The sequence below is a fragment of the Nerophis lumbriciformis genome, linkage group LG29 (assembly GCF_033978685.3).
Source record: "Nerophis lumbriciformis linkage group LG29, RoL_Nlum_v2.1, whole genome shotgun sequence".
Classification (NCBI taxonomy): domain Eukaryota; kingdom Metazoa; phylum Chordata; class Actinopteri; order Syngnathiformes; family Syngnathidae; genus Nerophis; species Nerophis lumbriciformis.
Window position 1 is genome coordinate 25,900,010 of NC_084576.2, and position 25,970 is coordinate 25,925,979.

At 37.9% G+C, this 25,970-nt stretch overlaps 1 protein-coding gene across 2 annotated transcripts; it reads right to left on the reverse strand.

Annotated features, from left to right (window-relative positions):
* Window positions 1–1,430: 1,430 nt before the first annotated feature.
* asb13b (ankyrin repeat and SOCS box containing 13b) lies at window positions 1,431–25,347 on the reverse strand. 2 transcript variants are annotated; one of them, XM_061924627.1, is made up of 6 exons: window positions 25,124–25,347; window positions 19,129–19,328; window positions 18,908–19,058; window positions 10,373–10,507; window positions 5,532–5,723; window positions 1,431–1,696 (listed from the first exon to the last, which is right to left on the reverse strand). In XM_061924627.1, exons 1-6 carry the CDS (start codon window positions 25,164–25,166, stop codon window positions 1,548–1,550), a joined length of 870 nt encoding a protein of 289 aa, XP_061780611.1. In that variant the 5' UTR covers window positions 25,167–25,347; the 3' UTR covers window positions 1,431–1,547. The 2 variants fall into 2 exon arrangements, with proteins under 2 accessions (XP_061780611.1, XP_061780612.1); XM_061924628.1 differs by lacking the exon at window positions 25,124–25,347 and adding an exon at window positions 21,290–21,383.
* Window positions 25,348–25,970: the final 623 nt, after the last annotated feature.

Genomic DNA, 25,970 nt, shown 5'->3' on the forward strand with positions numbered 1-25,970 from the left:
GCTGTGAAGTGAACACTAGTAAGGTTGTAAATACTGTGTAGAGTAGGCTAACCCATGTGGTTCCTGTGGATGTGAACACAAGTTGGAATTGGTGTAGTGACTAAATAACATTGTGACTAAAACAGACAAAGTAATGCGTAAATAATGTAAATAACTAGATGAAGCATCTGTGGCTGTGAAGTGAACACTAGTAAGGTTGTAAATACTGTGTAGAGTAGGCTAACCCATGTGGTTCGTGTGGATGTGAACACTAGTTGTAATTACTGTAGTGACTAAATAACAGTGACTGAAACAGACAATGTAATGCGTGATTAATGTACATAACTACATGAACCATCTGTGGCTGTGAAGTGAACACTAGTAAGGTTGTAAATACTGCGTAGAGTAGGCTAACCCATGTGGTTCCTGTGGATGCGAACACAAGTTGTAATTACTGTACAGACTAAATAACATTGTGACTAAAACAGACAAAGTAATGCGTAAATAATGTAAATAACTAGTTGAACCATCTGTGGCTGTGAAATGAACACTAGTAAGGTTGTAAATACTGTGTAGAGTAGGCTAACCCATGTGGTTCCTGTGGATGTGAACACAGTTTGTCATTACTGTAGTGACTAAATAACCTAGTGACTGAAATAGACAAAGTAATGTGTAAATAATGTAAATTAATAGATGAAGCATCCGTGGCTGTGAAGTGAACACTAGTAAGGTTGTAAATACTGTGTAGAGTAGGCTAACCCATGTGGTTCCTGTGGATGCGAACACAAGTTGTAATTACTGTAGTGACTAAATAACATAGTGACTGAAACAGACAAAGTAATGCGTAATTAAGGTAAATAACTAGATGAACCATCTGTGGCTGTGAAGTGAACACTAGTAAGGCTGTAAATACTGTATAGAGTAGGCTAACCCATGTGGTTCCTGTGGATGTGAACACAAGTTGTAATTACTGTAGTGACTAATTGACATAGTGACTGAAACAGACATAGTGATTAATTTGGATGAATGGGGTATGTATTTATGTCAACTCTGTTGATCATTTTTCAATGTTTTAAACACTAAAACATCTTTAAATGGTGCTTTTTTTTGGCAAATTTTTGCATGTTCAATTGCTGAAAAACCAGGAGCTTCGGGGGAGGACCTGACCTCGGCTTATTTTCAGTCTTATTCATTATGTTCAAATCACATGCCTGCATCTGAAAAAGTCGCTAAATTTGCAGCTCGTCTTTTTTTTTTGACAAAACAAAAGTAGTGAAGGGGAGTTGGAAAGTCACCAGATTTAGCAAGAATGTTGCCAAGTTGGCAACACGGCATCTCCAAGGTTGGCTAACAACTGGCTTATAGTTGCCACAATAGCGTACGACACACCACAAAAAAATGCATTCAGTCTTGGGTTGAATTAAGCTATGAAAATAAATGCCAGAAAAATGATTGGCTCCGGGCCATTTTCAGTTTGTAATGATCACTCTCAGAAGGAAAAAAAGTTGGAGACCCCTGTCTAGGACCAATTCACAGCTTTATCAGTCAAAATGTTCTCCATGGCTCCATCAGATTTTGACAACGGGAGGCGGCGTGTACGAGAGAAAACCTGCGATGCGATTGGGCAGACCCAACTTCGAGAAAACGGCCAGCGCCCGTACGCCGAGGATCCTCCTCAAAACCACCCGGCTGATCTGCTGGAGACTGAGGGGTGTGTCTGCAGAAGACAAAACAACCAACATCTTTACATGGCACATCTAATGAACTCATATGTATCATAGTTTGTATCCTGACATGCTTTTATTTTGGTGAATTCCTGGTTCCTTTTTTCTCTCTGTGTTTCAGGCAACTTAAAAGGGGAACTGCACTTTTTATTGGAATTTTGCCTTTCATTCACAATCATTATGAGAGACATGACGACAGATGGATATTTTTAATGCATTCTAACTTGTAAATAAATGTAAAAAAAAAAAGGCCGCTTACAGATGAGCCAATGGGAGGTCCTCTATTTCGCCCATAAAATCAAATACCGTATTTTCCGCACTATAAGCCTCCCCGGGTTATTAGCCGCACCTTCAATGAATGGCATATTTCAAAACTTTGTCCACCTATAAGCCGCCCCGGACTATAAGCCGCGCCTACGCTGCACTAAAGGGAATGTCAAAAAAACAGTCAGATAGGTCAGTCAAACTTTAATAATATATTAAAAACCAGCGTTCTAACAACTCTGTTCACTCCCAAAATGTACGCAAATGTGCAATCACAAACATAGTAAAATTCAAAATAGTGCAGAGCAATAGCAACATAATGTTGCTCGAACGTTAATGTCACAACACACAAAATAAACATAGCGCTCACTTTCTGAAGTTATTCTTCATTCGTAAATCCTTCGTCTTCGGTGTCCGAAGTGAAAAGTTGGGCAAATGTGAGATCCAAAATGGCCGGTTCCGTCTCGTCGAAGTCATCGGAGTCAGTGTCACTGTTATCCAGCAGTTCTGTGAATCCTGCCTTCCGGAAAGCTCGGACCACAGTTGTGACCGAAATATCTGCCCAGGCATTTACGATCCACTGGCAGATGTTGGCGTCATCTGGCGCTGCCTCCCTGTCTTAGTGAATGTGTGTTCGCCTTCTGTCATCCATTGTTCCCACGCAGTTAGCAGTCTCGCTTCGAATGCCCTGTTGACACCAATATCTAGCGGCTGGAGGTCTTTTGTCAATCCACCCGGAATGACGGCGAGTATTGAATTAAGCGCGTAAGCGTGTCTCTTAATGTGATGTTATGAGCTAGCAAATATAACAACTACACTACCCAGCATGCAACGATAGTTACGAGCATGCGCGGTAGCCCTGAGAAGCGTTGTATGCTGGCAGTTAGAATGTGGTTATGAGCACGCTGTGAGTAAACGTTGAGAACTCAGTTAACACGCCTCGTCTGCATTATTTATAATTAGACAGACAACACACTTAATAGGAGCCATTTTGGGGTCTTTACATAAACACACAAATGGAAATGAAACGTCACATATCCCAGCATGCACCGCGCGCTTCTTCGTCATCCACTGTTCCCACGCAGTTAGCAGTCTAGCTTCGAATGCCCTGTTGACACCAATATCTAGCGGCTGGAGGTCTTTTGTCAATCCACCCGGAATGACGGCGAGTATTGAATTAAGCGCGTAAGCGTGTCTCTTAATGTGATGTTATGAGCTAGCAAATATAACAACTACACTACCCAGCATGCAACGATAGTTACGAGCATGCGCGGTAGCCCTGAGAAGCGTTGTTGTATGCTGGGAGTTAGAATGTGGTTATGAGCACGCTGTGAGTAAACGTTGAGAACTCAGTTAACACGCCTCGTCTGCATTATTTATAATTAGACAGACAACACACTTAATAGGAGCCATTTTGGGGTCTTTACATAAACACACAAATGGAAATGAAACGTCACATATCCCAGCATGCACCGCGCCCTTCTTCTTCTTCCGGGGGCGGGTGGTTGCTTACAGTACAAGAAGAAGCGCTTCCTGTTCTATGGGGGCGGGTGCTTACCTTGGCGGTTGCTTGCGTAGAAGAAGAAGCGCTTCCTGCTCTACCGGGAAAAAAGATGGCGGCTGTTTACCGAAGTTGCGAGAACGAAACTTTATGAAAATGAATCTTAATATTTATCCATATATAAAGCGCACCGGGTTAAAAGCCGCACTGTCAGCTTTTGAGTAAATTTGTGGTTTTTAGGTGCGGCTAATGGTGCGGAAAATACGGTATATTACCATTCGAAAAGCGCCAACAATACTCCATTTACATTTGGTGACTTGAATATTAACAAGTATTAGTGATATTGTTATTATAAGTGCTAACGCAGACAAATTATTTATAGCAGCACCGTGATCACTTCCTGTGTGCCTATGTTTACATAATCGAGTGGTCTGCTGCTTCCTCGCTTCCCTGCTCCTTGTAAGTTTATTGTAGATCATAAATCATGCATCTCACCTGGACAGAAAAAGTCTGAGTAGGTATTCCGACAAGCTGGGACATTTTGACAGCCATTTAGGACCCGTAAACTCTGCCCCTCCATATTCGAACTGCTCCCACAGTGGAGTGTTTTAAGTCTCGTCTTAAGACCCACTTTTATTCTCTGGCTTGTAACACTACGTGAGTTGTGTGGTCCTCTGTTGTCCTCTGTGTTTTTAAAATGTTGATTTCTATTTACTGTTTTAATTGGTTTTACCCTTTGAAATTGTTTTTAATCATATTTATTTTATATTGTTTTTAATTGTGTTTAATATTGTTGTGCAGCACTTTGGAAACATTTTGTTGTTTAAATGTGCTATATAAATAAAGTGGATTGGATTGGATCGAGAGGAGCCAGATGAGGTGGTTCGGGCATCTAGTCAGGATGCCACCCGAGCGCCTCCCTAGGGAGTTGTTTAGGGCACGTCCGACCGGTAGGAGGACACGAGGAAGACCCAGGACACGTTGGGAAGACTATCTCTCCCGGCTGGCCTGGGAACGCCTCGGGATCCCCCGGGAGGAGCTGGACGAAGTGGCTGGGGAGAGGGAAGTCTGAGCTTCCCTGCTTAGGCTGCTACCCCCGCGACCCGACCTCGGATAAGCGGAAGAAGATGGATGGATGGATGGATGGATGGATGGATGGATGGATGGATGGATTGGATTGTAAATGGTGAGATTGACACGAAAAAAACGCTTGCCCCCCACAGCCCACCCTGTTTTTTTCGTGAGGATTGAGTCATTCTTCATCTAAATAGGACTATGTGAACATCCTAGCAGTCGGCATCCTAATGACAGCAGACATTGTACAGTAAGTGATGTTTTATTTACCGTATTTTTCGGACTATAAGTCGCAGGTTTTTTCATAGTTTGGCCGGGCTCCAGTCCGACTTATATATGTTTGTTTCCTTCTTTATTATGCATTTTCGGCAGGTGCGACTTATACTCCGGTGCGACTTATACTCCGAAAAATACGGTAGTTTGTTGGCTCTCATAAAGTCTGCAGTGAGTAATAATCGTTGTGATGCGTTTTTGTAAATTAATGCGCCGGGTATGCTTAATATGATCAAAATACGCAAATATTAAATGTTATTATAAGTGTTACTATTACATATATCCTTACATCATGTATATATTACATGTTATTATAAGTGTTACTAAATTACATATATACTTACATCATGTATATAAAACCTCAATGTTTTTTAAGGGCTTTAAAGGCGGACATGCGCGGCTCCTACACGCTCCCTTGTAAGCGAACTTTTGATTGCATTTATTTCATATTTAGAATGCAAAAATATATATATATCGATCGTCATGTCTCTCATAATGATTGTGAACGATTTCCAAAAGCAGAGCAGGTTTGGAAGGTTTATGTCTAGAAAATAAGGTATTTAGTATGTTGAAGCCCGAAATAAAGTGCTGTAGTTTGTATCATTTTAGCGTGTTGAAGTGAAGAATATCAAAGGGGCCCCCACACCTTTACATTTTATATGTAGACCCCAGTGGAAAAAAAGGTTGGACTCCGCCCTCCCCTGATGTACACCTACCCTGGTAGAACTGAAAGCAGAGGTAGGAAGGTGATCCTAAACCAGCGTACTGGACGGGCTTCTTGTCCAGGTTGTCTCTGGCGTTCAAGTTAGCACCGAACTCAACGAGCAGCTCGATCAAGCGGACGTTCCTCGCCTTGGCCGCGTGATGGAGGGCCGTCTCGTGCAACTTGGCGGCGTTCACGTTTGCACCTGACAGCGAGGGAAAAAATAATCTTAGGATAGGATAGGGGACGTAGGGAGAAGTACAGAGCGCCAACAAACCTTAAAGGCACATAATATCTACGGCTTTTCACACACACAAGTGAATGCAACGCATACTTGGTCAACAGCCATACAGGTCACACTGAGGGTGACCGTATAAACAACTTTAACACTGTTACAAATATGCGCCACACTATGAACCCACACCAAACAAGAATGAAAAACAAATTTAGGGAGAACATTCGCACCGTAACACAACATAAACACAACAGAACAAATACCCAGAACCCCTTGCAGCACTAACTCTTCCGGGACGCTACAATATACAACCCCCGCTACCCTCTACCTCAACCCCGCCCACCTCAACCTCCTCATGCTCTCTCAGGGAGAGCATGTCCCAAATTCCAAGCTGCTGTTTTGAGGCATGTTAAAAAAAAAATAATGCACTTTGTGACTTCAATAATAAATATGGCAGTGCCATGTTGGCATTTTTTTCCATAACTTGAGTTGATTTATTTTGGAAAACCTTGTTACATTGTTTAATGCATCCAGCGGGGCATCACAACAAAATTAGGCATAATAATGTGTTAATTCCACGACTGTATATATCGGTATCGGTTGATATCGGAATTGGTAATTAAGAGTTGGACAATATCAGAATATCGGATATCGGCAAAAAAGCCATTATCGGACAACTCTATTGATTATCTATTACTGGCGTTTACTAATCGATGTTATAATCTTCCATGTCCGAATTTCGATGCATCTAAAAATCCCCACCTCTACAACTGTGTAGCGGATTATAACATTTTAAAGCACATACAGAGGTCTGTTTAATTCCAGGCTAGTGGGTGTCTTGTAAGACACTTTGGTTGTTGATTTTCTTAGAAACCCACTAACAAGCGAGTAAGACCACGAGCCTAAGCATCATCTCTCAACAGCTGAGTAACTGTTAGAATAATTATGTATATATTATTATCACACAACTCTTATGCTTAAGGGCCGTTGCTATAATTATTATTAATTGTGCTGAAGTGGTATTTTTCTTTGTCTGTGCAAAGCTGGCAATCCAAAAGATTGCAAGCCAGTCTCGTATCAGAGTCTGTGTCCAGGAACGGCCCGCTGACTGCCAAGGCCGAACACCGCCGGGACGCAGACAGAGCAGAGACAAGGCGATATCACCAGTGTCAACACACTTGTATAATCATATATTGTGTCTAACTGGAGCTGTCGAGATTACACCCTTCCCACAGCGACAGCTTCAGTGATGTAACCAGGCACCTCCCAAATAAATAGAGGAAGCATGTAGGCTAGACTTTAGAGCGAAGTTTGGATCTGTAACTAGAGTACACCCCAAATAACTTCTTTCCTCAATTGAGAAAATGTAACTCTGTCTCTGCATGATTCCTTGCTTCTAGTCTGTTTTAATAGATGTCATCAGTGTTTGAACCTGACAGTAACACAGCCAACATTTTAAAGCACATACAGAGGTAGATAAAGCAAAATTAAAAAAAAAACCTGCAAACAGGGGCATAGGAAAAGGTCCAACAGTGGGGCTGGGGGACACGCACACTGCATGCACATGCAAACACGCACACATATATCACACACAATTTTGTGCCAGTTGTCTGCTGACAAGTGCTTTTCGTGTCGTCCTCCACAGTTCCAGGTCCTAAATAACTGTCAACGTGTCCCAACTTGTCGGATTATATCACCAGCAGTGACGTGCAGTCACTAGAGGCAGGTGAGGCGAGGCCTCACCTGCCATCATGGAAAGAAAAAAAATGTAAAAAGAAAAAAAATAATTAAATTGTTATATGTATCCAGTGATTATACTATAGAGTTATTTTCCATTTAACTTCACCAGTTTTAGATTATTTTTATTCAAAATTGCTGAATTTTCACATTTGCCGTTCAAATACTGAGAAGAGACGGTGCGGTGATCAGCAGCCAGTTGAGGCACGTCACTCAGTGCCTCAACAAGGATTCCGGACTCGGCTAACTGCTGGCCTGCTGTGCAGTGAGATTGTATTGCTATATGAACTATATTATACATTTCCATAGTTTAGTTAGCTGAGGTATATAATGTACAGTGTATTTTGTCAACAACTGTATGTGTGTAACGTATTTCTTGTGCTGAGCAATCATAAAACCGCTGCAAAAGACGCACTGGCTGAGGCTCCAGTAATCCCGCCTCCTGCACCCCTGCCGTAGAATTGTTATATCAACTAAAGCCCACACTTAAACTTTCCATGTGCAAGATTGAATCTATTTAAAAAAGTTATTTCATAAGAAGCCAAAAAGGGCTAAAACAATAATGTTCGTGTTGTTGGAGGAGTTGTGAATGACTGCAGGGCCACAACATTAGGTACACCTGCAGACTGCAGGTGTATCTAATTCACAACTCCTCCAACACGAACATTATTGTTTTTGCACTTTTTGGCTTCTTATTAAATAACTTTTGTAACCTATTTTTATGGGCTTTCCTCTTTGTGATGTTAAGTTCCTGTTATGCGCTGTTATACAGTATATGCCTTGAGCTCTTATTTTGAAGGCGCTAAGAGCGGAAGTCATGACATGGAGTGGAGCGGAGGTTTTTCAAAGAAGGTAAATAAAGTGGTCCTCGTGTAAACTGGAGCCTCCGTGTTTGTTATTTTGTAGTTTCATACAGTATAGGCGACATTCATAAACCCTCGGTTACATTTTTTTTTAAAAGATTCAATCTTGCACGTGGAAAGTTTAAGTGAGGGCTTTAGTTGTGGACTTCATTTATAAGTAAAGGTAAGACCATAATAAGGTTTTTTTTTATTAAATGTGCTTTTTTGTGTGCTACAGTTTGTATGTGTAAAGTTAAAGTTAAGTTAAAGTACCAATGATTGTCACACACACACTAGGTGTGGTGAAATTTGTCATCTGCATTTGACCCATCCCCTTGTTCACCCCCTGGGAGGTGAGGGGAGCAGTGGGCAGCAGCGGCGCTGCGCCCGGGAATAATTTTTGCTGATTCAACCCCCAATTTCAACCCTTGATGCTGAGTGCCAAGCAGGGAAGAATGCTGGTATGAGCTTTTAAACATAACCCGTTAACTGCTGCCAATCAAATGGTGAATAAGATACTCTTTAGGGTTCATATGTTTGTAAATCTGACTGTGATGAAGTCGGTGCCTCACCAGCCATCAACCTCACCGCACGTCACTGATCACCAGCCACCTTCTGTCCAGGTGAGATGCATGATTTATGATCTAGACTAAACTTACAGGGAGCAGGGAAGCGAGGAAGCAGCAGACCACTCGATGATGTAAACATAGGGTCACAGGAAGTGAGCACGGCGCCGCTATAAATAGTTTGTCTGCGTTAGCGCTTATAAAACAATATTACTACTACTTGTTAATATTCAAGTCAGCAAATCTAAATGGAGTATTGTTGGCGCTTTCTGAATGGTTATTTATCGGATTTCTTTCTTTCTTTCTTTTAGTTTATTTCGAACATGAACACACTTACATCATAATACATCACACAATTTCATATCATTTCTGTTTACATCATGTCCGAAAAGGAGTAGGAAGAAGCAACGCTTATTTAATCCTACCCCTTTCCCACTTCAGAGCGTTTACAAATATATACATTCATTTACTGACCTTTTTATAGTAAAATGACATCTGTGAATGAGTAATACAACAGTTTTGTAATGTGTAATTAGTTAAGACAGTCATTATAAACATACTGAGATGAAGAAAATCTTATTTTTAATAAGGTTGAAAGTATTTCTCATAGTTCTTCTTCTTTGTACTTTGTAAGCACTATTAATTTGAACAACCTCTTGAACTGGATCATATCAGTACAATGTTTAACTTCTTTCATTTAATTCCACATACTGATATGCTAAAGGTTCTAAGTGTTGTACGTGCATACAAATGTTTTAAATTATATTTTCCTCTAACATTATATTTCTCCTTTTTAGTTGAGAAGAATTGTTGTACATTATTTGGTAGCAGGTTATAGTTTGCTTTGTACATCATTATAGCTGTTTGCAATTTTAACAAATCATCGAACTTTAATATTTTTGACTCAATAAATAAAGGGGGAAAAGGTGGAGCTCCCATTGGCTCCGCTGCAAGCTGACTTTTATTTACATTTATTTAAGATTTAGAATGTTTTTTTTAAAAACATCCGTGGTCATGTCTTTCATATTGATTGTGAATGACAGGCAAAATTTTAAAAAAAGTGCAGTTCCCCTTTAAGATAAGGTAAGTCCTGATGATGATTAATTTTTTTTAGTGGTGGCATTTTTTAATGCTACCACTAAAAACATTTCACTAATATTTATTCGATTTTCGAATTAATCGCCATTCTTATTTATAACGATTCTTAATCAATTCTAAAAAAATCAAAAATCGTTTTGTTTATTTTGTTTGTTTGTTAATCTGTCCTGTCCAGCCACTCAGGAACATCATAACGTTGCTATACATGCCCATATCTGCTATACAGAGTCACTAAAGAAAAGGAAGTAACATGACCCTGTGTTGCGCTTTCAAAATAAAAGCATGTATATTTTTGGGGTAGGGACGTGTCCCCCTTGTGCCCCCCGGTTCTTACGCCCCTACCTGCATAGAGACTATGGCTAAAATACCCACTTGCCTGCATTGAGGAGAACTTTGGCGCAGTCATAATGTTGCCTGCCGCAAGCGACATGGAGCGGCGTACCATAGTGGCAGTCGTGTGCCTCAAGGAAGGCTCCTCGGTCGATCATCAGCTGGACACAATCAGAACTGCCTGTGGACACGTAAGCCCAAATATTAGGTACACAATGTAACAAGAGCCGTATCACAAAATCTGCCTTTACAAAGATAATGCTCTGTTTTGTCATCAAAGCCTACCCAGCAGGCACAAGACACTGATACAACGTTGATTGTACATACATGTCCTTTAAAAACTAACAACGTTAAAAATAGTTGTACTTGTAAATTGAGACAATGTTGATGTCCAACGTTGTTGGTTGGGAAATGACCAAATTTCAAAGGTCAAATCAATGACAGAACCTCACAGTGAATAAACGTAGTCAAAAAGCATGTTGTTTCAACGTTGTATTTGTGTTGTAAAAAAAATTGGTTGGGAAATGACCAAAATGCAATGGTCAAGTCAACATCAAAAAGCATGTTGTTTCAATGTTGTATTTGTGTTGTAAAATATTGGTTAGGAAATGACCAAAATTCAATGGTCAAATCAATGTCAGAAGCCAACATTGATTACCGGTAAACGTCGTCAAAAGCATGTTGTTTCAATGTTGTATTTGTGTGGTAGAATATTGGTAGGAAATTACCAAAATTCAATGGTCAAATCAACGTCACAACCTGGCAATGAATAAACGTCGTCAAAAAGCATGTTGTTTCATGTATTTGTGCTGTAAAATATTGGTTAGGAAATGACCAAAATTCAATGGTCAAATCAATGTCAAAAAGCATGTTGTTTCAATGTTGTATTTTTGTTGTGAAATATTGGTTAGAAAATGACCAAAATTCAATGGTCAAGTCAACGTCAGAACCCAACATTGATTAAACGTCTTCAAAAAGCATGTTGTTTCAAAGTTGTATTTGGGTTGTAGAATATTGGTTAGAAAATGACCAAAGTTCAATGGTCAAATCAAGGTCAAAAAGCATGTTGTTTCAATGTTGTATTTGTGTTGTAGAATATTGGTTAGGAAATAACCAAAATTCAATGGTCAAATCAACGTCAAAAGCATGTTGTTTCAATGTTGTATTTGTGTTGTAGAATATTGGTTAGGAAATAACCAAAATTCAATGGTCAAATCAACGTCAAAAAGCATGTTGTTTCAATGTTGTATTTTTGTTGTGAAATATTGGTTAGAAAATGACCAAAATTCAATGGTCAAGTCAACGTCAGAACCCAACATTGATTAAACGTCTTCAAAAAGCATGTTGTTTCAACGTTGTATTTGTGTTTTAAAATATTGGTGAGGAAATGACCAAAATTCAATGGTCAAATCAACGTCAAAAAGCATGTTGTTTCAATGTTGTATTTGTGTAGTAGAATATTGGTTAGGAAATAACCAAAATTCAATGGTCAAATCAACGTCAGAACCAAACATTGATTAACCGTCATCAAAAACCATGTTGTTTCAACATTATATTTGTGTTGTAGGAAATTGGTTAGGAAATGACCAAAGTTCAATGGTCAAATCAACATCAAAAAGCATGTTGTTTCAATGTTGTATTTGTGTTGTAAAATATTGGTTAGAAAATGACCAAAATTCAATGGTCAAATCAACGTCAAAAAGCATGTTTCAATGTTGTATTTGTGTTCTAAAATATTGGTTAGAAAATAACGAAAATTCAATGGTCAAATCAACGTCAGAACCCAACATTGATTAACCGTCGTCAAAAATCATGTTGTTTGAACGTTGTATTTGTGTTGTAGAATATTGGTTAGAAAATGACCAAAATTCAATGGTCAAATCAACGCCAAAAAGCATGTTGTTTCAATGTTGTATTTTGTTGTAGAACATTGGTTAGAAAATTACCAAATTTCAATGGTCCAATCAACGTCAAAAAGCATGTTGTTTCAATGTTGTATTTCTGTTGTAAAATCTTGGTTAGAAAATGACCAAAATTCAATGGTCAAATCAACGTCAAAAAGCATGTTGTTTCAATGTTGTATTTGTGTTCTAAAATATTAGTTAGGAAATAACCAAAATTCAATGGTTAAATCAACGTCACAACCCAACATTGATTAAACGTCGTCAAAAAGCATGTTGTTTCAATGTTGTATTTGTGTTGTAGTAAATTGGTTAGGAAATGACCAAGGTTCAATGGTCAAATCAACGTCAAAAAGCATGTTGTTTCAATGTTGTATTTGTGTTCTAAAATATTGGTTAGGAAATAACCAAAGTTCAATGGTCAAATCAACGTCAGAACCCAAAATTGATTAACCGTCGTCAAAAAGCATGTTGTTTCAATGTTGTATTTGTGTTGTAGGAAATTGGTTAGGAAATGACCAAAATTCAATGATCAAATCAATGTCAGAACCCCATACTTATTAAACGTCGTCAAAAAGCATGTTGTTTCAATGTTTATTTGTGTGGTAGTATATTGGGAGGAAATGACCAAAATTCAATAGTCAAATCAACGTCAGAACCCAACATTGATTAAACGTTGTCAAAAAGCATGTTGTTTCAACGTTGTATTTGTGTTGTAAAATATAGATTAGGAAATGATGGAAATTCAATGGTCAAATGAACGTCAAAAAGCATGTTGTTTCAATGTTGTATTTGTGTTGTAGAATATTGGTTAGGAAATGACCAAAATTCAATGGTTAAATCAACGTCAAAAAGCATGTTGTCTCAATGTTGTATTTGTGTTCTAAAATATTGGTTAGGAAATAACCAAAATTCAATGGTTAAATCAACGTCACAACCCAACATTGATTAAACGTCGTCAAAAAGCATGTTGTTTCAATGTTGTATTTGTGTTGTAGGATATTGGTTAGGAAATGACCAAGGTTCAATGGTCAAATCAACGTCAAAAAGCATGTTGTTTCAATGTTGTATTTGTGTTCTAAAATATTGGTTAGGAAATAACCAAAGTTCAATGGTCAAATCAACGTCAGAACCCAACATTGATTAACCGTCATCAAAAACCATGTTGTTTCAACGTTATATTTGTGTTGTAGGAAATTGGTTAGGAAATGACCAAAGTTCAATGGTCAAATCAATGTCAAAAAGCATGTTGTTTCAATGTTGTAAAATATTGGTTAGAAAATGACCAAAATTCAATGGTCAAATCAACATCAAAAAGCATGTTGTTTCAATGTTGTATTTGTGTTCTAAAATATTGGTTAGGAAATAACCAAAATTCAATGGTTAAATCAACGTCACAACCCAACATTGATTAAACGTCGTCAAAAAGCATGTTGTTTCAATGTTGTATTTGTGTTGTAGTAAATTGGTTAGGAAATGACCAAAATTCAATGGTCAAATCAACGTCAGAACCCAACATTGATTAAACGTCGTCAAAAAGCATGTTGTTTCAATGTTGTATTTGTGTTGTAGAATATTGGTTAGGAAATAACCAAAATTCAATGGTCAAATCAACGTCAGAACCCAACATTGATTAACCGTCATCCAAAACCATGTTGTTTCAACATTATATTTGTGTTGTAGGAAATTGGTTAGGAAATGACCAAAATTCAATGGTCAAATCAACGTCAGAACCCAACATTGATTAACCGTCATCCAAAACCATGTTGTTTCAACGTTGTATTTGTGTTGTAGAATATTGGTTAGGAATGACCAAAATTCAATGGTCAAATCAACGTCACAGCCTGACATTGAGTAAACGTCGTCAAAGCATGTTGTTTCATGTATTTGTGCTGTGAAATATTGGTTAGGAAATGACCAAAATTCAATGGTCAAGTCAACGTCAGAACCCAACATTGATTAAACGTCTTCAAAAAGCATGTTGTTTCAACGTTGTATTTGTGTTTTAAAATATTGGTTAGGAAATGACCAAAATTCAATGGTCAAATCAACGTCAAAAAGCATGTTGTTTCAATGTTGTATTTGTGTAGTAGAATATTGGTTAGGAAATAACCAAAATTCAATGGTCAAATCAACGTCAGAACCAAACATTGATTAACCGTCATCAAAAACCATGTTGTTTCAACATTATATTTGTGTTGTAGGAAATTGGTTAGGAAATGACCAAAGTTCAATGGTCAAATCAACATCAAAAAGCATGTTGTTTCAATGTTGTATTTGTGTTGTAAAATATTGGTTAGAAAATGACCAAAATTCAATGGTCAAATCAACGTCAAAAAGCATGTTTCAATGTTGTATTTGTGTTCTAAAATATTGGTTAGAAAATAACGAAAATTCAATGGTCAAATCAACGTCAGAACCCAACATTGATTAACCGTCGTCAAAAAGCATGTTGTTTGAACGTTGTATTTGTGTTGTAGAATATTGGTTAGAAAATGACCAAAATTCAATGGTCAAATCAACGCCAAAAAGCATGTTGTTTCAATGTTGTATTTTGTTGTAGAACATTGGTTAGAAAATTACCAAATTTCAATGGTCCAATCAACGTCAAAAAGCATGTTGTTTCAATGTTGTATTTCTGTTGTAAAATCTTGGTTAGAAAATGACCAAAATTCAATGGTCAAATCAACGTCAAAAAGCATGTTGTTTCAATGTTGTATTTGTGTTCTAAAATATTGGTTAGGAAATAACCAAAATTCAATGGTTAAATCAACGTCACAACCCAACATTGATTAAACGTCGTCAAAAAGCATGTTGTTTCAATGTTGTATTTGTGTTGTAGGATATTGGTTAGGAAATGACCAAGGTTCAATGGTCAAATCAACGTCAAAAAGCATGTTGTTTCAATGTTGTATTTGTGTTCTAAAATATTGGTTAGAAAATTACCAAAGTTCAATGGTCAAATCAACGTCAGAACCCAAAATTGATTAACCGTCGTCAAAAAGCATGTTGTTTCAATGTTGCATTTGTGTTGTAGGAAATTGGTTAGGAAATGACCAAAATTCAATGATCAAATCAATGTCAGAACCCCATACTTATTAAACGTCGTCAAAAAGCATGTTGTTTCAATGTTTATTTGTGTGGTAGTATATTGGGAGGAACTGACCAAAATTCAATAGTCAAATCAACGTCAGAACCCAACATTGATTAAACGTTGTCAAAAAGCATGTTGTTTCAACGTTGTATTTGTGTTGTAAAATATAGATTAGGAAATGATCGAAATTCAATGGTCAAATGAACGTCAAAAAGCATGTTGTTTCAATGTTGTATTTGTGTTGTAGAATATTGGTTAGGAAATGACCAAAATTCAATGGTTAAATCAACGTCAAAAAGCATGTTGTCTCAATGTTGTATTTGTGTTCTAAAATATTGGTTAGGAAATAACCAAAATTCAATGGTTAAATCAATGTCACAACCCAACATTGATTAAACGTCGTCAAAAAGCATGTTGTTTCAATGTTGTATTTGTGTTGTAGGATATTGGTTAGGAAATGACCAAGGTTCAATGGTCAAATCAACGTCAAAAAGCATGTTGTTTCAATGTTGTATTTGTGTTCTAAAATATTGGTTAGGAAATAACCAAAGTTCAATGGTCAAATCAACGTCAGAACCCAACATTGATTAACCGTCATCAAAAACCATGTTGTTTCAACGTTATATTTGTGTTGTAGGAAATTGGTTAGGAAATGACCAAAGTTCAATGGTCAAATCAATGTCAAAAAGCATGTTGTTTCAATGTTGTATTTCTGTTGTAAAATGTTGGTTAGAAAATGACCAAAATTCAATGGTCAAATCAACATCAAAAAGCATGTTGTTTCAATGTTGTATTTGTGTTCTAAAATATTGGTTAGGAAATAACCAAAATTCAATGGCTAAATCAACGTCACAACCCAACATTGATTAAACGTCGTCAAAAAGCATGTTGTTTCAATGTTGTATTTGTGTTGTAGTAAATTGGTTAGGAAATGACCAAAATTCAATGGTCAAATCAACGTCAGAACCCAACATTGATTAAACGTCGTCAAAAAGCATGTTGTTTCAATGTTGTATTTGTGTTGTAGAATATTGGTTAGGAAATAACCAAAATTCAATGGTCAAATCAACGTCAGAACCCAACATTGATTAACCGTCATCCAAAACCATGTTGTTTCAACATTATATTTGTGTTGTAGGAAATTGGTTAGGAAATGACCAAAATTCAATGGTCAAATCAACGTCAGAACCCAACATTGATTAACCGTCATCCAAAACCATGTTGTTTCAACGTTGTATTTGTGTTGTAGAATATTGGTTAGGAATGACCAAAATTCAATGGTCAAATCAACGTCACAGCCAGACATTGAGTAAACGTCGTCAAAGCATGTTGTTTCATGTATTTGTGCTGTGAAATATTGGTTAGGAAATTACCAAGATTCAATAGTGAAATCAACGTCAAAAAGCATGTTGTTTCAATGTTGTATTTTTGTTGTAAAATATTGGTTAGAAAATTACCAAAATTCAATGGTCAAATCAACGTAACAACCTGACATTGAGTAAACGTCGTCAAAAAGCATTTTGTTTCATGTATTTGTGCTGTAAAATATTGGTTAGGAAATGACCGAAATTCAATGGTCAAATGAACGTCAAAAAGCATGTTGTTTCAATGTTGTATTTGTGTTGTAGAATATTGGTTAGGAAATAACCAAAATTCAATGGTCAAATCAACGTCAGAAACCAACATTGATTAAACGTCGTCAAAAGCATGTTGTTTCAATGTTGTGACCAAAAACTCAATGGTCAAATCAACGTCAAAAAGCATGTTGCTTCAACGTTGTATTTGTGTTGTAAAATATTGGTTAGGAAATTACCAAAATTCAATGGTCAAATCAACGTCAGAACCCAACATTGATTAACTGTCGTCAAAAAGCATGTTGTTTCAACGTTGTATTTGTGTTGTAGAATATTGGTTAGGAAATGACCAAAATTCAATGGTCAAATCAACGTCACAACCCAACATTGATTAAACGTCGTCAAAAAGCATGTTGTTTCAACAATGTATTTGTGTTGTAAAATATAGGTTAGGAAATGACCGAAATTCAGTGGTCAAATCAACGTCAAAAAGCATGTTGTTTCAATGTTGTATATTTGTTGTAAAATATTGGTTAGAAAATGACCAAAATTCAATGGTCAAATCAACATCAAAAAGCATGTTGTTTCAATGTTGTATTTGTGTTTTAAAATATTGGTTAGGAAATAACCAAAATTCAATGGTCAAATCAACGTCAGAACCCAACATTGATTAACCGTTGTCAAAAAACATGTTTCAACGTTGTATTTGTGTTGTAGAATATTGGTTAGAAAATGACCAAAATTCAATGGTCAAATCAACGCCAAAAAGCATGTTGTTTCAATGTTGTATTTGTGTTGTACAATATTGGTTAGGAAATTACCAAATTTCAATGGTCAAATCAACGTCAGAACCCAACATTGATTAACCGTCATCAAAAACCATGTTGTTTCAACGTTATATTTGTGTTGTAGGAAATTGGTTAGGAAATGACCAAAGTTCAATGGTCAAATCAATGTCAAAAAGCATGTTGTTTCAATGTTGTATTTCTGTTGTAAAATATTGGTTAGAAAATGACCAAAATTCAATGGTCAAATCAACGTCAAAAAGCATGTTGTTTCAATGTTGTATTTGTGTTCTAAAATATTGGTTAGGAAATAACCAAAATTCAATGGTTAAATCAACGTCACAACCCAACATTGATTAAACGTCGTCAAAAAGCATGGTGTTTCAATGTTGTATTTGTGTTGTAGGAAATTGGTTAGGAAATGACCAAAATTCAATGGTCAAATCAACGTCAGAACCCAACATTGATTAAACGTCGTTAAAAAGCATGTTGTTTCAATGTTGTATTTGTGTTGTATAATATTGGTTAGGAAATAACCAAAATTCAATGGTCAAATCAACGTCAGAACCCAACATTGATTAACCGTCATCCAAAACCATGTTGTTTCAACGTTGTATTTGTGTTGTAGAATATTGGTTAGGAATGACCAAAATTCAATGGTCAAATCAACGTCACAGCCTGACATTGAGTAAACGTCGTCAAAGCATGTTGTTTCATGTATTTGTGCTGTGAAATATTGGTTAGGAAATGACCCAGATTCAATGGTGAAATCAACGTTAAAAAGCATGTTGTTTCAATGTTGTATTTTTGTTGTAAAATATTGGTTAGAAAATTACCAAAATTCAATGGTCAAATCAACGTAACAACCTGACATTGAGTAAACGTCGTCAAAAAGCATTTTGTTTCATGTATTTGTGCTGTAAAATATTGGTTAGGAAATGACCGAAATTCAATGGTCAAATGAACGTCAAAAAGCATGTTGTTTCAATGTTGTATTTGTGTTGTAGAATATTGGTTAGGAAATGACCAAAATTCAGTGGTCAAATCAACGTCAGAACCCAACATTGATTAAACGTCGTCAAAAAGCATGTTGTTTTAACATTATGTTTGAGTAGCACAACGTCAGGACCTAATTCAGCAAGTTCTCAACGTTGTTTTAATGTCTTCTGCCTGCTGGGTAATATTATGGCCAGCGGGCGTTTTTGTTATTTTCTACTCGACCCACACCTCCCATGCACGCCTCATGAAGTGGCGAGAAGGTAAACAACGGAGGATTGACCGTGGCTCCGTACTCCAGCAGCAGCTTGACACACTCCAGACTGCCAGCAGCACAGGCGTCGCACAGAGGCGTGCTTCCGTCTATGTTACGAGCATCCACCTGTTGCGGAACACAGAGAGCACGTCATAATAGGCCGGCGAAGGAAGCCGCCCCATGTTAAATATCTTACCTGAGCGCCGGCGCCCAGCAGCAATCTGACGCACTGGGTGTGTCCCTGTATGCACGCCTCGTGTAAAGGCGTGATGGAGTCAACGGCCACCATGTTCACAGCCGCACCGCTTTCAATCAGCTGCTGCAGCTGCACCGCTCTTCCCTGGGCCGCCGCCTCATGGACCTTGGACCGATCAGTCCAGAATCCGAGACCATGGGCTACGAATGTGCAGGATTATTTTGTCATTAAAACCCACAGAAAGGATACAGCCATGTCCCAAACCCTTTACAAAGATAATCATGCTGTGTTTTGATTGTAGCAATACAACAATCTTTATTATTATGATACAATAGAATGTTAGGGCCACACAGACAAAACAAATAGCAACAGAATAAAGTTGTAATTAAGAAAATAAAGTTGAAATATCTTGAGGGAAAAAAAATCACAATTTCAAATGTTCAAATTGTTCATAATTAAATGTTGACAATTTAAATATTACAACAACAAAAACAGTCAGGGCGTTGAGGGTATCTGGTTTGGTGGCTGCAGGATTAGGTCTCTGCTTTTAGCAGATGATGTGGTCCTGATGGCTTCATCTGGCCAAGATCTTCAGCTCTCACTGGATCGGTTCGCAGCCGAGTGTGAAGCGACTGGGATGGGAATCAGCACCTCCAAGTCCGAGTCCATGGTTCTCGTCCGGAAAAGGGTGGAGTGCCATCTCCGGGTTGGGGAGGAGATCTTGCCCCAAGTGGAGGAGTTCAAGTACCTCGGAGTCTTGTTCACGAGTGAGGGAAGAGTGGATCGTGAGATCGACAGGCGGATCGGTGCGGCGTCTTCAGTAATGCGGACGCTGTACCGATCCGTTGTGGTGAAGAAGGAGCTGAGCCGGAAGGCAAAGTTCTCGATTTACCGGTCGATCTACGTTCCCATCCTCACCTATGGTCATGAGCTTTGAGTCATGACCGAAAGGACAAGATCACGGGTACAAGCGGCCGAAATGAGTTTCCTTTGCCGGGTGGCGGGGCTCTCCCTTAGAGATAGGGTGAGAAGCTCTGTCATCCGGGGGGAGCTCAAAGTAAAGCCGCTGCTCCTCCACATCGAGAGGAGCCAGATGAGGTGGTTCGGGCATCTAATCAGGATGCCACCCGAACGCCTCCCTAGGGAGGTGTTTAGGGCACGTCCGACCGGTAGGTAGGAGGCCACGGGGAAGACCCAGGACACGTTGGGAAGACTATATATCCCGGCTGGCCTGGGAACGCCTCGGGATCCCCCGGGAGGAGCTGGACGAAGTGGCTGGGGAGAGGGAAGCCTGGGCTTCCCTGCTTAGGCTGCTGCCCCCGCGACACGACCTCGGATAAGCGGAAGAAGATGGATGGATGGATGGACAACAAAAACAACTTCATTTGTCTTGTAATATTGCAACTTCATACTTTCACGCTTCATTCGAGAAATGCAATTTTGTTAGTACCATTCAAACTTTATTCCTGAAAATATGACTTTATTCTTTTATAAAGTTACAACTTAAAAACATACGAGCTTTATTTTCTTGTGACATTTTCTTGAAATATGACAACTTTATTCTTGTAACATTCTAACTTTGAGTTAATTGTTGACAAAAATACAATGTTAGGCTTGTAACGTTTGTTTGAAAAATAAACTTTATTCTTGTAACATTGTAATTTTTAAAATCCGGATTAAAAAAAAAAAAATTGTTATAATGTTATTTTTCTAATAGCAAACTTGTCCATAACAATTTGCCTTTAGTATCATGACATTACGTTTTCTTGTTTAGAATTAAACCTTCACTGTGGTTACATTGCTTTTTTTTTTTAACGTTACAATTGTATTCTTGTAACGTTACGTCGTGACGTCATTTCTGTCTAACCCGCTAACCAAATTATGATAAACAGAGAATAACAGAAAAATCCGCAGCTTATTCTAAAACGATTGTGTGTCTGTCTCCTATGTAATTGCGCTCTGGAATAATGTTGTGAATGACATCTTTTGGATAAAAACATGGTCTCTTCCTAACAGGTATTTACTTAAAAACAAAGTTAAAGAGATTTATTTCAAAATCATTCATGGTTATTACCCTGTAAAGACTGTGATGGTTAGATACAAGAAGGACATTGATGTTAGCTGCACCTTATGTAACATGCATCCAGAAACTGTTTACCACCTGTTTGGGACTTGTGAAAGCACTCGATCAACTATGGCAGAACATCTGTTGCTTCATCCTGGACAATATTAATGACAAATTTGTGCTTTGTTTTAAAGATGTGCTGTTTGGATTGACACTGTATGGGAAAAAAAAATTGAAAATAAATTTGACCTTTGCAACCTCATTATACTATTGGCAAAGTTTTATATTCGTAAATGTAAGTTTCTCAATACCCGACCTGTTTTTTGTGCCTTTAAATAAAAATGTGTACTTTACTTTAAAACGCTTTCTACCTCTACAAAAAGCTGTGAAAACTATGATGCTGTGCTCCAAATTTGGATTATTTATGGAACTTGTGTGAGTCTATGGCTTTACCCCGTTTCCATATGAGTTGGGAAATTGTGTTAGATGTAAATATAAACGGAATACAATGATTTGCAAATCCTTTTCAACCCATATTCAGTTGAATATGCTACAAAGACAAGATATTTGATGTTCAAAATCATAAACTTTTGTTTTTTTTTTGCAAATAATAATTAACTTAGAATTTCATGGCTGCAACACGTGCCAAAGTAGTTGGGAAAGGGCATGTTTACCACTGTGTTACATCAACTTTCCTTTTAACAACACTCAATAAACGTTTGGGAACTGAGGAGACACATTTTTTAAGCTTCTCAGGTGGAATTCTTTCCCATTCTTGCTTGATGTACAGCTTAAGTTGTTCAACAGTCCGGGGGTCTCTGTTGTGGTATTTTCGGCTTCATAATGCGCCACACATTTTCAATGGGAGACAGGTCTGGACTACAGGCAGGCCAGTCTAGTACCCGCACTCTTTTACTATGAAGCCACGTTGATGTAACACGTGGCTTGGCATTGTCTTGCTGAAATAAGCAGGGGCGTCCATGATAACGTTGCTTGGATGGCAACATATGTTGCTCCAAAACCTGTATGTACCTTTCAGCATTAATGGCGCCTTCACAGATGTGTAAGTTACCCATGTCTTGGGCACTAATACACCCCCATACCATCACAGATGCTGGCTTTTCAACTTTGCGCCTATAACAATCCGGATGGTTCTTTTCCTCTTTGGTCCGGAGGACACGACGTCCACAGTTTTCAAAAAACAATTTGAAATGTGGACTCGTCAGACCACAGAACACTTTTCCACTTTGTATCAGTCCATCTTAGATGAGGTCAGGCCCAGTGAAGCCGACAACGTTTCTGGGTGTTGTTGATAAACGGTTTTCGCCTTGCATAGGAGTTTTAACTTGCACTTACAGATGTAGCGACCAACTGTAGTTACTGACAGTGGGTTTCTGAAGTGTTCCTGAGCCCATGTGGTGATATCCTTTACACACTGATGTCGCTTGTTGATGCAGTACAGCCTGAGGGATCGAAGTTCACGGGCTTAGCTGCTTACGTGCAGTGATTTCTCCAGGTTCTCTGAACCCTTTGATGATATTACGGACCGTAGATGGTGAAATCCCTAAATTCCCTGCAATAGCTGGTTGAGAAAGGTTTTTCTTAAACTGTTCAACAATTTGCTCACGCATTTGTTGACAAAGTGGTGACCCTCGCCCCATCCTTGTTTGTGAATGACCTAGCATTTCATGGAATCTACTTTTATACCCAATCATGGCACCCACCTGTTCCCAATTTGCCTGTTCACCTGTGGGATGTTCCAAATAAGTGTTTGATGAGCATTCCTCAACTTTATCAGTATTTATTGCCACCTTTCCCAACTTCTTTGTCACGTGTTGCTGGCATCAAATTCTAAAGTTAATAATGATTATTTGCAAAAAAATAAATGTTTATCAGTTTGAACATCAAATATGTTGTCTTTGTAGCATATTCAACTGAATATGGGTTTAAAATTATTTGCAAATCATTGTATTCCATTCATCAGAGGTGGGACCAAGTCATTGTTTTGCAAGTCACAAGTAAGTCTCAAGTCTTTGCCCTCAAGTCCGAGTCAAGTCCCGAGTCAAGACAGGCAAGCCCCGAGTCAAGTCCAAAGTCAAGACTGGAAAGTCTCAAATCAAGTCCTAAGTCCTGCATTTTGAGTTTCGAGTCCTTTCAAGTCCTTTTAACCACAGACTAATATATTAACACAGATTGTGTATGCTTTTCAAACGCTGTATTTATTTATTAAAACAAGTGCATTTTAAATTGCAGGAAAGAAAATTGTGCTGACATTGCACTTTATAATAGCACTATTAACCAGTCATTTTAAACATTAACTCATTCCTTTACAGAACAAACACATTGAAAAATAAAGTGCAAATGTACTTATTTGTACAAAAGTGTTAACATTGAAAAAACATGACATATACGTGAACATAACAAAAAAGTTGTACTTTTTATATGTCAGGGCCCTATGCTGCATTGCATTTACAAAAGACCAAATTAGCCAAGAGTCTGTCAGTCATTTGTGCACGATGGGGGCGTAGTATGATGCCACCATGGCTGAAAACTCGCTCCACTGGAGCACTGGAGGCAGGCACTGCCAAGACTCTCATGGCCACTCGGAACAGTGAAGGAAGAGTCTTCATGTTCAATGCCCAGAACAAAAGGGGGGAGAGAGTTGTTTTGGGTTGGTGCACTACTTGTAAGTGTATCTTGTGTTTTTTATGTTGATTTAATTAAAAAAAGAAAGAAAACATTTTTTTTTCTTGTGCGGCCCGATACCAATCGATCCACGGACCAGTACCAGTGGTTGGGGACCACTGAGGTAAACAACCAACAGTATGTCAGAAAGCTAGCTAAAAAGGTACACATATTCATAATATAGTATACATCTTCTTCGTTGGTTGTCCTGCAATTTGATTGGATGAATGCTGTGTGATGAAAACAAAGTAGATCTAATTTGATTGGCTGTTGTACTGAGACCACACCAGCTGACACACGCAACGCTGATAGACAAGTACACAATGAAAAATACGGAGCGCTCCCGAATAACTTTTTCATCTTTGGGTTTTGGGGAAAGTAGCAAGTCATGTCAATTCAAAAGGCTCAAGTCCAAGTGAAGTCACAAGTCATTGATGTTAAAGTCTAAGTCGTGTTGCAAGTCTTTTTACATTTTGTCAAGTCGAGTCTAAAGTCATCAAATTCATGACTCGAGTCTGACTCGAGTCCAAGTCATGTGACTCGAGTCCACACCTCTGCCATTTATATTTACATCTAACACAATTTCCCATCTCATATGGAAACGGGGTTTGTATTTTATATTCTTCTTTAGTTGCTTTATTGAGTTTACAACCACCTGGCGCTGTTTTGTACGGTTTTTGTACCGTTTCTGTACTTGTTTTGATTATTATTATTTATTTGATTGTATGTAAATGTTGAATATTATAAATAAAGGTTTTGAAAATCAAAAAAATATATATATATCAATAATAATAATAATAATTAAAAAAAATTAAAATAAAATAAATAAATAAATGAATTAATACATTAAAAAAAATTTAAATAACAAATTATGATAAACAGGCAGTACTTCTGTCGTATCCTTTTGCATTTACATTAAAATGCCCGGAGAGGCGTCACATATGGCAAAAAATCAACTAGAAAGAGGTGGAATTAGTGATTTGGTTAGCATGTTTGCACCAATAATATCATTTAAGCCATCAGTTGATGAACTGCATGTTAGCTGACTAACAAGCTTAAGCAATAGTCCCATATTCATCTGCTAGCATGCTACGTGAATCTACCTCTGCTTCGTATACATTGTAAATTATATTTGTGGCAAAAATATATATAATTAATATCGTATTTATTTAACAAGTGTCAAACAAACGCTGTCATTGAGCTATTTCACCCCAACAGTTTTCACCGAACGTTTAAGCTACTTACCGATATCTCCATACAGGGAAGGTCTGCTACGCGTTATCTCCATTTCATCTTAACCGTCACCTTATAATCTTGACAACAATGATTAGCGAAGTTTAGAACTAATTTTAAGACGAAAAATGTGTCGAGTGTTGGGGCGACATTATTACAAAACACAGTCAGCAAAGTGTAGTTCTGCTCGAACCGCTCAGATCACAACACGGCCGCAAGGTGTTCTGGGAAATGTAGTTGACTCAACGTGTTTGCTGCTGTCGTACTGGTAGAAAAGCTCAACTGACAACACGGCCGCTAGGTATTCTGGGAAATGTAGTTGACTTAACGTGTTTGCTGCTGTCGTACTGGTAGAAAAGCTCAAATGAAAACACGACCGCTACGTCTTCTGGGAAATGTAGTCAAAATAAATATGTCTGCATTAATGTAAGTCAGCGTTTCAAATATATCCTACTGGCAGGTTGTTCACGTTATATGATGTTTGATATGTATTTAGTAAATGTATATTCCATAAAATGTTAACTGGACACTTCATTAGGTACACTTGCACATCCATCCATTTGCTACCGCTTGTCCCTTTCGGGGTCGCGGGGGGTTCTGGAGCCTATCTCAGCTGCATTCGGGCTATTTCCCATCAGATTTAAAATAAATTCAATATTAAAAGCCATTTCACAGAAATATATACTTTTTTACCCCCAGAAAGAAAGTTAAATAACTGATCAAGGTCTAAAAATGTAAAAGGTACAACATGAAAGTGGTTTTAGGGCTTGAGCTCTAGGTCCTATGACTAAAAGGCTATTAAAGATTGAAATGTTCACAAATGTAAAATATTTTTTGAAAATGACCAACTGGAAAAACC